Source organism: Rhea pennata, chromosome 12 (assembly GCF_028389875.1).
Source record: "Rhea pennata isolate bPtePen1 chromosome 12, bPtePen1.pri, whole genome shotgun sequence".
In the NCBI taxonomy this organism is placed as follows: domain Eukaryota; kingdom Metazoa; phylum Chordata; class Aves; order Rheiformes; family Rheidae; genus Rhea; species Rhea pennata.
The window spans coordinates 23,348,782-23,364,103 of record NC_084674.1 but is presented as its reverse complement, the minus strand read 5'-3'; the positions used below and the strand labels follow the sequence as shown (position 1 = coordinate 23,364,103).

At 40.6% G+C, this 15,322-nt stretch overlaps 1 protein-coding gene across 1 annotated transcript in view; it reads right to left on the bottom strand.

The window, feature by feature from the left end:
• Positions 1–15,322, bottom strand: part of DOCK3 (dedicator of cytokinesis 3) — a 203,793-nt gene that overhangs the window by 4,683 nt on the left and 183,788 nt on the right. Inside the window, exons 47-52 of the mRNA XM_062585966.1 lie at positions 14,326–14,447; positions 12,523–12,658; positions 11,877–12,024; positions 6,109–6,227; positions 5,078–5,165; positions 357–439 (exon numbers count right to left, since the gene is read on the bottom strand). Coding sequence (XP_062441950.1) covers positions 357–439; positions 5,078–5,165; positions 6,109–6,227; positions 11,877–12,024; positions 12,523–12,658; positions 14,326–14,447 — 696 coding nt within the window. The remainder of the gene's footprint in view (positions 1–356; positions 440–5,077; positions 5,166–6,108; positions 6,228–11,876; positions 12,025–12,522; positions 12,659–14,325; positions 14,448–15,322) is intronic.

Below are 15,322 nucleotides of genomic sequence, written 5' to 3'. Positions count from 1 at the left end.
CCCTGACTCGTGTAGAAGTACCTCTTGTGGGCAAGAAGGGCACCTAACAACACTGGAGCTGTTAAACAGTTGTGGTGATATCCTTCCCTCCCACCATATTGAGGATGCTTGAAATCACAGCATACTGTGCAATGAAGGCAAGTAGAAGGGCCTATTACACAGGGAAGTTAATTCTATAGAATTCAACTGTGGAATAGGTTATAAGTGGATTTTCTCATGTTTAAGTTACTAGCACATTAAAAACAGTGTTTCTGTACTCAAGAGCTGCTTTGAGGTAGGAGTAGAGGAGAGGATTTCTTCAGCAACCTGTTATTTTCCATCTATATTACTCTGCTCTCCTGCGACTTTCTTTTTACCTTGCGCAATGTTCGTGCAGGCAGTGCTGGAGGAGCATCACTGAGCTGATGATGGAAGGCATCAAAGTGCAGCGAGTAGTGTCCTGGAATGAGACAAGGAACAGAAATGCAGACAGCCTCACTGCAGTGAAAATATTGGGGTTTTAGACTCGGTAATACCAGGTAACGGCTCCAAATGCTGATAGCTCCGTTCCAACCTAGGGCTTCTCTTCTAATAGATACTGTAGTTTGCATCCGTCATGTTATCGCAAAGCGCTAATGAGAAGTTTCAGAGCAATGATAGATTTCCACCCACCTCTGTTATCAAGGATCTCATGGCAAGGCAACAGGCTCATAAACAATGAACACTTGAAGTTTCATTTAATAGCTTTGTAACCTTAAGCTACTGCTGAAGATAGTCGTTGGCAAGAAGCCAGGTCAGGCTTCCAGCACTCACAGACCTAATTCTAGTCCCAAAATACACTCGAGTCTGCATTACTGTAAGGACTGTAAAAGTTGGAAGATTTATAAATAAATAAAAAATTGAAAACTTTGTGCAATATTCAGCCTAGCAGATCAGGAAAGACTTTTGTTTTTTTTCCTGATTGTTTTTTTGTTTTATAGAAGAAATAGGCTAAGGTCAACTTTCAAGTAAGTGGTCTAGGATTTATTTGTGCATGAGTGCAGGAATTATGCAGTGGACCTACTGGGCATTTCCTTACCATGGGGCAGGCTTCGGGGAGGTACTGGTGGGGCCAAGATGCTCCCAACGTGGGCAGACAGGAATGGCAGGGCCTCTCTGGTTCCGCTGTCTAGGCTCCAGCTGCTGGGTGCTGCTGGCACAGCTGAAGGAGTGAAACAGATTTATCCTGGGTAACACAATGGGGTTTTAGGGGGCCAGAAGGACTGGCTTTCTGATGCACTCAGAAAAGTAGTAAGAAGGGGATAGATTCTAGAGACTAGGTGAACAGTAGGATTATAAGCATACAAAGAGATCTTCTAGACTACAGTGTGTTAAGTTTATAGGTTGCATTGTTAAGGAAGTGAGAATTAGGTGATTGTAGTGTCTGTTAGTCTGGCCCTTTGTGAACTATTGGGCAATTTATCAAATTTGAGGAGCAGTAGCGCTCCTCAAGGTTTTTGGCAAACTACTGAGTAGGTAAAAGGAAAGTACACTGATAGAACTGCAAATACAGATGTCAGTTGTTAGCTATTCTGCTTGGCAATGAATGATTACAGAGCAGCAAAGAACATGTGACAGAACCCTGATGAAACACAAGAACATAAAGGACATGAGGATAATTACACCTCAAGCTGGTACAGTAGAAATCATGCCTTTAAAGGGAAAATTTACTAATTTACAGAGTAACACTAATTTTTGATCGCAGAACATTTAAAGACAACAGTTTAGTCTAGAGATTGGGCATTTGTTAATCAGGAGAAAGAGGGACAGGAAGGGTTTCCTCATTAATGGATATTGAGTATTATAATAAACCAGTAAGTCTACCAAAGAAGAAGAGTAAGATTAAAATAGCTTTTGCCATCTTCACTTTGAAACATGGAGAATAGAAGCATGGAGAAACAGCTGAAGAGGATTTCTCCTTAATTAAAATGCCTGTAATCATTGTGGTACATCTCTTTTCTAAAGTGACTTTGAAAGGTTTCTTCGGAATTCTTCCTTCGTTCCCAAGTTAGCATGAACTCAGGCTCCCCAAGGACTGAAATTCCCCATTCTAAAGTAAAAAAGACCACAAAATAACAGCCTCATAAGGCAGGAAAAAAAAGCATTAAAAATATAAAAGTAAATGTTGTTTTAAAGCGGAACACCCTCAATCTGAGCAAAGGCATACAAAGAAGAAGATACCAAGAATCTTGATAGAGAACACGTTCAAACCAGTGGATACATTTGATCTGGACACTGGTAAAATGGCTCCAGATTCGTGGTGTATGCATGCCAGAAAGCTCTAATTGTGACTGTAATTGGTGTCAAAAGGCTTTAAAAAAAAAAAAAAGATGATGCTATTATGCCAACTCTTACTAGTTTTCTCTTGTGCTATACTGGCATCAGGCACGAAGAGCAGAACAAAAGTTGATTAGTTTGGCTTATGAAACTTGATTTTACACTGAGATACTCCCCCATAAATTGCTTAAACTAACATCAGACCCAGGCTCCTCTGTGTTCAGTGTACTCTTTGGCCATCAAAGGCACAGGTACTCTCAATTCGGAGGATTCAGTTGAAGTCACTTGGACAGGTGTGAAGGCAGCACAGCTGATTGATAGGACGATGTCCAAATGTCTTATCATGAGGAAAGCTAGTCAGTCCCTTCTTCTAGTCTAAAGACTATGTGGAGAGGGAACTGAAGAAATTTAGAAATTGAATGCCTGATCAGGCATCACTTGATGTGATGGAGGACGATAAGTCCTTCTCTTGATGGGCTCTTCCTCTGTCTGAGATCCCTAACTGTTGTATACTGGTGATGGTCTTGATGACAAGAAAGAGGACATCAGTATGTGTATACGACCCATTTCTTTTACACTGCTTTGTAAATTGGGTACTGGTTGGTAGCAGCCATTGAGGACATTTAACATGAAAAATGATGGCAGTTGTTACAGAACAACAGAACAGGCATGCCTGGATTGCACCTGAGATACTCACTGCTGTGAGGGACTGATGCAGCTCCACTGCTGCAAGTAATTCTTTGGATTGCAGTGTGACAAGGTGCCAATATTTTGACTAGTCTGGTACTGTACTGATAGCTCTAAGAAAGACCATCGAAAAAAAAAAGTATGACACAATAATAATCAGGCACACTGAGCAATGACAGGGAATGTAAAGAAATGAACATGGTGCCCTAGTGCATAATCCGTTACACTTTCTCAGTGCTCCCTCATTCACTCCCTTTCGAGTATTTAAGAGTGCTGGAAATCATGCTGAGGTCAGATGATTTTGGAGGGTGGCTGCTGCCTATTAAAACCAGTATTTTATCCAAAATGCTTTGTGAGGAAGCCTTCCTGGGGAGCTCCTAGTGCTCTGTCCTAGCCCAGCTTGCTCTTCTAGCAGTGTTCACTTGGTGGGCCAAGTTCTGTTAGGAGGGAAGCTGCCTTTGAACAATTACGCTCTGGGCAACTGTCAGCCTGCTGTTAATGAGGATTAATGAACTGAGCTTCTGACATGGGAAGGAAAGGGTCTGTACAAATTAATGAGGCATGACTTGAGAGACAACAAGGCAAGTGACATCCTAACTTACAGAGAACTACCAAGCTGGCTGAAGAGCTGGGATTCCCATAACACCATTCCCTGAGAGCAATTACTGTACATTATCTGTGCCTTTCATGGCTCCTTTGGACTGCTTGGGAGGAGACTCTGTCCTTGATCCCCTTTTCCTTTGTCCTGTGTACTACACTCGTGCATAAATACTACCCGCAAACTCAAATTTAAGTATTGTACATAGGCAATGCACAGATATACCTTCCTATTTCAAGTCTTTCTCTTGTCCAGTAAAAAAATCTCACCCTCTCCATCACATGTTCAGTTCAAACTCAAACGTGGCTAAGACAGAGCTCTTAACCTCTCACCCCCTCTCTTGTCTCTCTGTTGTGGACAAAAATCATCATTCTGCTATTTGTTCAGAACAGTAAGTTGGCTTTCGCTTTTGGTCTGGACCACTCTTTGAGGCTGCCACATAGCAAAAGTAGTAGGTGATTCTGATTTATTAGAAACTCTAAAAGTTTGGATTAAAAAAAAAAATACTTGATTCAGTTAAGGCACAGCTACTGAAACAAGAATATTGGAAAAGTCCGATGGAGCGCATTATGCGAGTCAGACCAGAGAAGTGCCGTGGTCTTTCCTGGCCTTAAAACCTGTAATTTTCAAGATAGCATTTTTCCTAGCTATACATGACTGTTGCCTGCTTATGGCAGAATCCTTGTTTCAGATTTTGACTCACAAATTTTGCCCACTTAACGCTTTTTCAGAATGCTGCTGCTCAGATCATTTTTTGAGCCCATCACTATGTCCATGGCACCCCTTTGACAAGCTCCTCCTTTCTCAGGCCATCAAATAAACTGCTTTTCTTCGTGTTTGTGTTAGCTCTCTATCATCCTTCACCAGCTCCTGACACAGTGATTTCCCATCTATTTGTAAACCTGTCATGTCAAGCTCCAGGGTTACTTAGGAGATTTTCAACATAACTTCAAAAATTTTTTTTCCTGTGCTTCATCTTACCTTGTATCATGTCATTGTTCTTCTTTAAACTCTTGAAATTTTCTGCTTACCAACAACAGAGGTTCTGTTTCTGTTTTTCAAAGCAGTGATTTAAAAAAGCATACATCCCTAATGATAAATCTAAATAAATATAAAACTACCTTAGAAATTACAAGAATATGTTAATACTTTGAAGAAAAAAAAATATATTAGAAGAAAAGGTCCAAATCCTGCAGTCTTGTGAAAGTAAATTCTCATTTGCTGCTTTGCGAGTTTTACCTGATAAAAGCTGCAGCATTTGGCCCAATGATAAACTCAAAAACATTTTTTTGAAATACAGAGGTTTGTACAACTCCACCTTCTGTGCATGATGTGAAATGACTATAGGTTGGCAAAAGGCCCAGTTAATTAAACTCCCAATTTAAAAATGTGAGAGAGGGCACTCTGCCAAGAAATGTAGAAGCCTGTTACTCACTGCAGCGTGACCGGAGTAATAATATTTTAGAAAGCATATATGTTAAACAGGAGAAAGAATACCTTTCTCAGCCACAGACAGGTTGGGATCACTGCAAGGTTTGCATGGTCCAATCATTTGCTGGATCAAGGCGCGCTGGAAACTTGGAGGCTGAGAGAGAAGAAAGTTAGCACAGAAAAGTAAAAATAGTTACAGAACAGCTGGTGCAGAACCCTAGGACTTTTCATTCACTTTAGGCAAAATAAGGATTTTAATTAAAAATCTATGGGAACCTTAGGCTACATCTACGTTAGCAAGCACTGCAGAACAATGCTAGTGGATCGCTAGAGCGTAACAGCGCTGAGGACCCATGTTCGTACTGCTCATGTTTTCTGGCGGAGCTGTGTCAGACTAGCTCTAGCCTGGTCTTGTGCCCATGAGCAGCTCAAATGCATCACGTGCTCTTCTGGAGCTTACTTTTTGGTTTCGTTTCATTTGAGAGCATTGAGTTCACATGCTCTGAGACTGTTCTTGGATGCGAACCAAAGTACGGTAAGGCGGCATGATCAGGAGATTCCTTTCAAAAGTGCATGCCTGAGCCAAACTAAAATGTGGATATCTAGGCACATCTTAAATTTCTCAATTTGCTCAGAGCCACCAGTAGTAGACAAGGGGATAGATTGTTTGGAAACACTGTATTGTTTCAGTCTTTCATGGTTTTTAGCATCTCTGGAAAATCTCCATAAAGCTATTTAGAAACAACTTTGAGGACAGACACAGTTCTAGAAGAATGGATGATTAAGATAGCATGACTTTGTGCAGTGGACCAGTGCTCATGTGACAAAACTGGCAAGTAAGGAGAGTCCATTTTCACCAACAGTTTTTGCAATTTTAACATTGTCATTATAATCTGTATTACTTGACTACCAACACGGGTGGCTCCAATAGACAATTAATTTGGAAATGTCTGCATCATCTCTTGAACCACTCTGAAAATGATCCTATTCAAGTGTTTGTACAACAAGACAAAGGGGAGCTTTCAGCTGATCAAAAATAGTAAAAATGTAAGTCACGGCTTCAGGTGGCTGAACTACAAAGCAAGTAGACTTGCTACCTGTCCATTTTCCATGATAGCTGTGGGATACATGGCGCTGCTGGGTCGGTCCCGATGGGTTGGCAGCAACATCATCAGCTCCCGAGTGTGGCGGTACTTATCTGGTAGAGAGGGAGAGCCTGTAAACAAGTGAGAATAATCACGTACACGTGACAAACAACAGCCATGTCTCAGCATGCCCAGCGATCTAGTCCACCTTTGCAAATTGTTCAGACGATGATCTTACAGGACTCGAGAAAACACGGTGCTGAGCCCACTAAGCAGCTAACTGTTGGTAGGGTGCATAGCACAAGGATCAAATAAGAACTGGCTTGCTACAGTTACAGGACAGACTGTGTAAGGTGTGTAAGACACATCTCTAGTTTTATGTGGCAAAGTTCTTCCTCTTGAAAAATGTGTGCATCTGTGAGAATGCTTCTAAGTGCCTAATGCTCCCTCACCCCATAAAGTATTAGAGAGTTATACAAATGCCATAAAATTGTGCATTTTAGGACTGAACATGGAAGAAGAGGATAAAAGCCTGAGCTATACCATTCAGTTCAAGCAGCAAACTGCTTAATGCCTCAGTTACAGTAAAGACAGACTGAGGTGTTGCCATGTAGTTGGCTTCCTCCTTGTTAGAACAGAGAACTGTAATAAATGGGGGGTGGCTCTTTACTAGAATGCCTCTGCCTAACATAGCATTACTGCTCAGTGTGTTGCTATACTGAGCTGTTACATGACAACAGGATGTTTACCAATACTTAGAAACATATAGCAGGGGTATGCTTGATTTGGTAGATTTAGTTTTCTGAACAGTTGTCAAATACAAGATATTAGAGTGTTTCACATAAAACGTTTCCTAGAATGCAGAATTATCTGGGACTGGTGTGCTTCAAGATTGAGTGCCACGCAACAGTATTCCTTCTGATATGCAACAGCTGACAACAATTTGCCAGAAGACTGATTCCTGCTAGTGGCTTCTCAAAGTCTGATACTATGGATATGCACATCCCTGTGGGGTGCACAATATTAGGCAGAAATTGATGTTGTGAAGCTGCTAGAGTGAGCTTTAATTTGCACTGATTATTTAATTGTGTCACAAACACGCACTTAACAGATGGCAGCACACAGCGCATTACAGAGCCATGCTGGCTTTTGGGGAATACATGCCCCCTTTTGCAAACTTTCCACAACCACACACATTACCTGAACAGCACTCCAACGTATGAGCAAAGGCATTGGGGCTGGTTAATGCAGCTTTTACCCCAGCAAAAGCAAACATGCAGTTTGGGGGACTGATAGCACACAGTGGAAGGAACAACGTGTCCAGCAGAATGCAGGATAAAGTCCTACAATTGCAACAGTTGCATCAGGGGGTGGCAGAACCCAGACTAATGCACACCCCCATCCCTGCATGAACAGCTGCAAAAATAGTTGCATTCTAGTTCCGAACTCATTTTCACCCCAGACATAAAACAGAAACATGGACAACATTCTTTGTTGATGTATACAACATCACCTTGAAAAACAGTGTTAACACTTTATGCTGAGTCTCTTTTACTCACACGTCACAAATAACCCTGTTTCTGCATGTAAAGATGCTGAACTTTCAGTTGTGCCCACATCTACTTCATTGCACAACCAACACGCTAAACTTTTCCATTTTATTTATCTTGTGATGCTTGTTCTTTTTTGTCCAAGATGCAGACCATGTCTATGTGCCATCAGTTTGTAAGGGCTTATATTATAGTTTCCACGAGATCTTGTTTGGCATGACCTGAAAAATCCCCATGTGCTAAATATGGTGGCAGGATCTAGTTTAAGAAACAGCCCTGCTGTTTGGTGCCCTAAATTTGTAAACCACAGCTACAAAGATCATAACAGACCATGCCAAGCATCCAGTTTGCAGACAAAATTAAGTACGGATACCTCCAAATTGTGGAGGAGTGGCTATACTGAAGGGTTTATTAATAATCAGGCCTGCTACTTCAGCCAGATAGAGAGCACATTCACTAGGGCTCCTTTTCAGAGACTGGCAAAGTGTAGAAAACAAAGTCAAATCTTTTAAAAGCTTTCAGAGCAACTGCAGAGGCCATATAAAATGCTGCAGTATGTGCCAGGACTTATTCCTTTCAGCTGTAGTACACTTGGTACAGTTGATGTGTGCAGCACTTTACATATTATTAATGGGAAAGCAAAACCTATGCTGAAGGCAAAGGTAGTTTTTCATTTTTTAATTACGAAAATGTTAATCCATAAATAGCAAGTATGCATTTTAAGGAATGCAACTGAAAATTAATACAGTTAATCTCCAAACTTAATGAATCTGTGTTCCTAATTCATTATTTTTATTACTGTTAGGAGAACAGTTTGCTGCTGTACCGAATCATGACTTTTTAGCTTTGAGAAGGATTTTTACGCAAGAACGTGGTTTCTTGCAAAGTGCGGCATAAGACACCAGAACTCATTTTCTGCACCTGAAAAGGGGGCTGTGTGGAAGGAGGTCCCTCATTAAGTGTCAGATTTTCCTTTTTAGAGTGCACTAGAGGAGTTCCGAGCATGTTTTAAATGAATTACTAAAAAGAAAAAAGAAAAGAAGAGAGAGAAAAAAAAAAAACCACTCATAGCTCTTTCCAGGCCTTTTTGTTAGTTTCTGGTTACACAACACAGGCTTTTATATATATATATATATGTATATATATTTTTAATTCCAGAAGGGCTACAGCAGTGCCTCATGAGTCATCTCAAATGAAGCCAGAACAAATTCAGAAATTCTTACGATCCTGCATAGAACAGTGTTACTTTCTTGATAGGGAAGAACCCACATAAGGGTCAAGCCAGATGAATCTGAGGCAGGTACTTGTTAATTTGAAAAACAGAGTAACTAGTAACATCCTTCCCTATCATTAGTGCAAAATTAGAGAATTCTTACTGCATTCTGATTATATTTTTTTTTCTAATTCTATTTAAGATCCTTGCTCTAAATTGTGTACATTACAACCTCAATGTAAAGTTTGCTTCTTTAATCTACTGTTTATGGACATCATCTAAATCTACTTGTTTGCTGAATTAATGACTACTATTTTTTTTGGACAAGTCAAATAATTTGTGCTGTTGGTTTAAACTTCAGTGAAAGGGTCCTGCTTGGAAATGGAAAATTAGAAATAAGGTTTAAATTCCTACTGGATTCTTAATGCAAATGGCTGTGGCTTCTTTTGGTCACTGATGTAACTAATCTACCTCATAAAGATACCTGTCTCCTCAGAACAGTGTTAGTAGCTGAGCTCCAGAAAGGACTTTGCAGTTAAAAAGAGAAGGTGGTGTAAGAATGCAATGGCATGACTGTTTTTTCCACTTCTAGGTGAACACGTGAACCAATAAAGGAAGTCTTTAAACATCTGATAAAAAACTAAAAATTTAGATGATCATGCTCAGCTTAGGGCCAGAGGTGACAAAGACACTAAGTTGATAAATTTAGGTGGTCCGTGTGAAATAAATTGTTGGCCTTCATATACTTCCTGTCTGAAATGTGGTTAGCTGCAGCATCGTGACTATCGTGGCTTTGTTGGCAGTCTCAGCAGAAAGGCCAAGGCTCGGATGGGTCATGGAGACTGAACTATCCTCTCACCTCTAGAGGTGGTCCCTCCAGGACAGAGATGAGGCACATTGGTGGGGGCAGCGTGGGGAAGCTTGCACGGCTGCCGCCCATGCTGTATCTGTTCTGTGGATAAATAGAGGGCTTCAGCCTCCAGTGTTGTCAATCCAGCACCTTTCACCAGCACTAAATTAAAAAGAATATAAATAAATACAAAAAAAGAAAAGGATAGAGGTGCATTGGCAGAGCTGCACACTTAATGTCTGTGAAGTACCTTGCTCCAGCCAGTGACACTGGTCTCACTTTTATAAGCATCAAATTCACCCAATTCAAAAACAAAGCAAAGGGAAAAATCACCAAGAAGAAAACCAAAGCTGTATTACCACGGTGGAGCTTAAGTGAAGGGCTTTTCCGTGTTACAAACAATTCCATTCCAAATAGCAGTGTCATAATAACCAGAGGAGTGACTTGCACACTGTGAAGCACAGAAAAGATCTGGGACTTCACTAGAAATAGAATCTCATAATTTGTAAGTGGGTAAACTGAATACTATGCTTACCTAACTTGAAAATGAACAAAACTACCAGAGAAGAAATGTTTTATCATAAGCTGTCAAAACATGTTAGTAAGAATGAAGAATAAAATAAAGACACATTAAAGTAGTTTCCAAAATCATTATTTCTCTTACTGCTTCCTCATTTGTGGTCATTTACATTGTCTAGTTCTCATCTCTGGGAGGTGCTGTTGACTCATCTATCAGCAGCACACCCTTCAGCAGCATTCACTGCAGTTGGTTTCTAAGCGACAGCAAAGAATACAGTTAAGAGGGAAGTTGCTGATGCTGTGAGATCATCAGGCTCAGAAAGTCTGGCATACCCAGTCACTGTGAATATGGGATTTTTAAAGCTCGAAATGCACCCAATGAATGAGCACCCAAACCCTCCAGTTCCCCCAAGAGAATCAGAGCTCACATGCCAGCTAAGGCACACTCATTTAAGAGTGTCTTCCTGACATCATAGCCCTATTTTTGATTCCATCTTTCCTTTCCTGTTATGCCAGTTTCATTTTGTTACTTTACTATTGGAATTGTCATTATTTTCCTTCCAACTCTTGGCCATTAGTGAAGCTGTTTGCATTTTTGAAGACTTTCATTTCTCACCTTCCTACTCCATCTGATCGTCCAATTAAATCTCTTTGATACATCTGTATCATTACAACAGCTGGTCAATTAAGATTTTATTGCAAGACTGAGCAAAAAAGCCCCAAACTGGCTCAGGAGAACAGAGATTTTTACTTGTTAGTAAGCAATAAAAACCTTCCCCTGCTCTGTATTCTCTGTCTATAATGAGACAGACAGTTTCCCTGTATGGAAGAAAGAGGTAAAATTTAAATGTAACAGCCTGCATCTTGGAGACCTTCTTCATATGCCTGTGGAAAGAGGTGTAGAAACTGGTGAAGCTGCAACTGAGATTCCAAAAGGAAAGAAAAAGGATGGAATAGAAGTTACCAAAGCCAGGAGTTTGCATGGAGTGGTTCTGCTTCAGCTCTGAGGCATGGGAAGAAAATGATTAGCTGTATCAAGACCACCTACTCTGATAGCAAGGCAAAGTAAGTATCCCTACAGTCTGCTTTAATTTGTTCCTTTATTCAAGAACTTCCCAGTGGGGAAGTCCGTCTTTAAACTTTGGTACTTGTAATTCTCATCTTTCAAGATTCATTGTATTTATATGCTTTCATATGCATACATTTATGGCAACCTGCCTCCAGTTCATTTTTGTGCCATAATTTGATTAAATGTAATGTGTAATTATTTTTTTTCCTTTGACTTCATGATCTACCTCTCTTAACTACTGTACCAAAGAATATTCTTGTTTTAAATATTCTTGTTTTCTTCTAGGTTGCCTGCCACAACTTTGTGGAAGGACAGTAGAAACCATTATGGAATTCAATTGCCTGAAACCAGTGTGTACCACAGATACATTTGAAATACGGCTGAAAAAAAAAGACTAAATCTATTTTGGAAAATGAAAATCATTTTAGAGGAATCATTTCTGAAGACACGATTCCAACTCCAAAAGAGAAACGGTGTAGTTCAGTGCAGCATGGCAGTTCGACCAATAAGCCAGCAAGTTGAAAGATTTTGGGGACCTCTGGTGAAGTTAACCCTTCACTTGAGTCCGTCCATTCTTACCTCGTGCACTGGAAGGGGCAGAGTTAATCATCTGGGATGGTGCAGAGTGGGTAGAGCTCAGGCTTGAGGTGGAAGGGCTGGCCTGGGACGAGGATAAAACAGACACGTTGGTGACTGAGCCTTGGTACCTGGAGTTAGGGTAAACAAGCTGCAGGAGGCAGAGAAATCGTCAAGAGAGAACTGAGTGAATCAACGCAGTAGATATTTACCTGTCTCAGGTCACCCAGTGTGACCTCTGCCTAGGAAACAGCTTCAGTGCAGCCCACTACGGATCTGCACCGGGGGCTGTGGGACTCGCTCCAGCCCCACAAACCAAGAGCAGCGTTACCAAGTATCACAAGCATCTGCATGTGCTGAACAGGTCTGATAAATAACACGCTGGCTAAATTCTCACTTTTTGAAAGCAGCAGTATGATCTCAGATCGCATTCACAACTTCTGCTAAATAGATACAGAAGATTTCTTGCCAAAATAAACCTGACTAAATTACCACTGCCTTTTTGAACCACGTTCAGTTTTTCGAGAAAAATCTCACAGGACAGATCCAAGCGTATGCACAGGTAATTTACCCTCCTCTGAAGAGCAACCCTACAGCGCACGTTCAGTGCGATTTCTGACAGCAGCGCCGGGAGGCACTGGTGCTGTACCTGCATGTGGTACATATCCTCAGCAGTCTCCCCCACCGAACTGTCTGTTAGGATAACCAGGTTTCCTGTTTCACTGGAGGTGTGGGATGACAGAGAGGATGACGAGTGTCGGACTGAACCGAGCAAGTTCAGCGGGCTGGAACAGAAACAGAGAGCAGGGGCAGTATTACTTTTTGAACCTGTTTTGATTTGTGAAGCTTAATTTTTCAAGGCTAATAAGTACCTGCAGCTTCCCCACTGCTTTAGGTGACCTCCAGATGTTAAACACTTTGAAAAATCAGGCCAAAGTAGCCAAAACAAACCTTTTATAAATACACACATTTGTGGAACTGGCAGTAGGACTACACTTAAAATAATACAGGATGTAGGATGTAAAATTTCAGAATCCAAAGCCAGGTTAACATCATGTCATCATCCTGGGTGTAAATCCATTTTGTTTATAACGGAACATTCTGAAACCACTCTCAATGCTGAAATACTGTGTATGGAGACAGTTTATAAAAACCATTCCCATGGAAGCCAAGCAGAAGCCATCCAGGTCAAAATGCAGGTTTCCCATCTGCATCTGTTGGGCCCCAGCAGTACAGCTGAAGGTGATTTTGTGGCTGGCAGTAAATTAATACAGCCTAACTAGCTTGCAGGTTGCACTCTGGTCGCTATCATGAAATGCATTTTAAATTTCTCATTCTGAATCACATGCACAAATACTTACTTTGTACACTGTAAAATCTCCCTAATTTACCCTAAGAAATAAAAAGGGCTTTACGAACTGGTGATTTTTGAGGAAAAAAATAGTATCACCCAGACCCTAACTGTCAACTACCAAACCCTTGAAGGAGTATAAGGGGCTACTCAATTTTAATATTAAAAAGAGTATTGCCATCCTGGATTCATGTGCTCAAGAGCAGGTTTACACAGCTTTTTGTGCAAAGCTTTAAAAACAGCTATATGGATCTACAAAGAGAAATTAAATGGAGTATCAATTGACATTTCACCTGAGAGCCATACATGTCACTGTGTTTCTACTAGCATCCTCATACACATTTTCAAACAAACAATTTTTGCTGGATACAGAAATAACTGTGTTTTGTCCTGAAAACCCCAATTTTTGTGATTTTTTAATCACCATCAATGCCAATTTTTATGGATGGGCATTCAGTCTGAATAAGCATCTACATTTTCAGATGTTTTCTGAAGGCTGAGCATTTTTTTAAAAATCTTCTCATCAAAACAGCCAGCCATTCTGATGGTATTTGGGTTCTGATTTGATCAGAATTGTAAAAAAACAATGATGTGAACATTTCTGGAGTCTTAAAAATGGATGGGTATACATTGAGTTGAGTTCTGAACTAAGCAAGAAAACTGCCCTTTTATGACAGATACACACCCATGTATTTGCCATTTGCATTGCAGAAACAAGAGAAATTTGAACATCCAAAGTCAGACTGAATTTGGAGATCTGAAAAGAATCTGAGTGGCAGACGCGTGAGTGGCAATGTGTAAGCACAGCAATGGAGTAACATCCGGAGGGATTTAGGATTTGCTGTAAACTGGATTTCCCAGCTTTTTGATTCCAATTCTCAACCAAACTTCAATAATTATCATAAGTGAAGATGAAGGGCACTTGCCAAAACTCGCCCTGCTCCTCCTACAGTACCGTTAATCACTTCTTAGATGTGGTTAACATTGCTCTGAATGTAGTTCTGTTCTTCCTCTTTTCTTCGGAGTTCAAGGAATGCATGCTAGTATGACTTGGTGTAGTGTGCAGAAATCCTAGATGTTTCACTAGAAAAAACAGGTTACCTGTGTCGATGCATCAGCTTTATGCTCTCTGGGCTCATAGGTCCATGTGAAACCAGAACATTGCTGCGTGGTGTGCTAGTGCCTGAACAGGCTGGACTCAGCTTATCCAAACCAGGTAGCTCCTGCACAGGAAACACAAAGTCTCTTCGTTATTTCAGGTGTTTTATCCAAGTTGGTCACCAGAAAAATACAACAGTATTCTTCTCAGAAAAATCCTGATCTCTTTGCATGTTCTCTATAGTTATTCTGTGTTTCTAGGTAAACGTAAGTGCTTCAGCACTTTGTATCCCTAGGAAAACATAGCCGTAGGGGGTTCCAGATTATAACCATCTACATTTTGCAAAAAGGAAATGTGGACTTGAGAATGCAGGTCTTGTGCAAACACTCAAAAAAGACAGTGTGCTCCAACTGGCAGTTGTGGCCTATATGGATCTCAACTGTTTTGAAAAAGAAAGGCTGTATTTTAAAATCCTGATGTTGCCGTTTGTGGCCATCCTTGCAGCGAGTTCACTCCTAAGGATGGAGGAAAAAGCCTTCACGCTGGAAGTTTACTTTTAGAAAATACATACTCCAGTTGGAAAGTAAAATGCTAAATATATTAATATATAAATATATAAAAAATATTCCTATTTCAAATTACACTTTTACATTATAGAAAAGTCCTTCAGTTCTACTGTGATAATGTCCATGACAGTGTCAAGGCACCCATGAAAACTGCACTTTAGCAGGAAGAGAAGAATGCCTTGCAATTTCCGAGACCCACCTGGCAAAGATGTCTCAAAGTACAGTTGTCACAGAATACTAATGTACAGCAGACCATAAATGGATGGAAAGATAACATTCTTACAGGATGGCATTTCTACTTCTGGTGCATAGCAGGTGGTGCGAACCACGCTCTGGATGCAGTTCCATTATATAGGAAATGTAGAGCCATAAAACTGCGTGTCCTGATTACCAGAGTTGGATACCTAAAGTAACCAACAGGAATTTTTGTTGC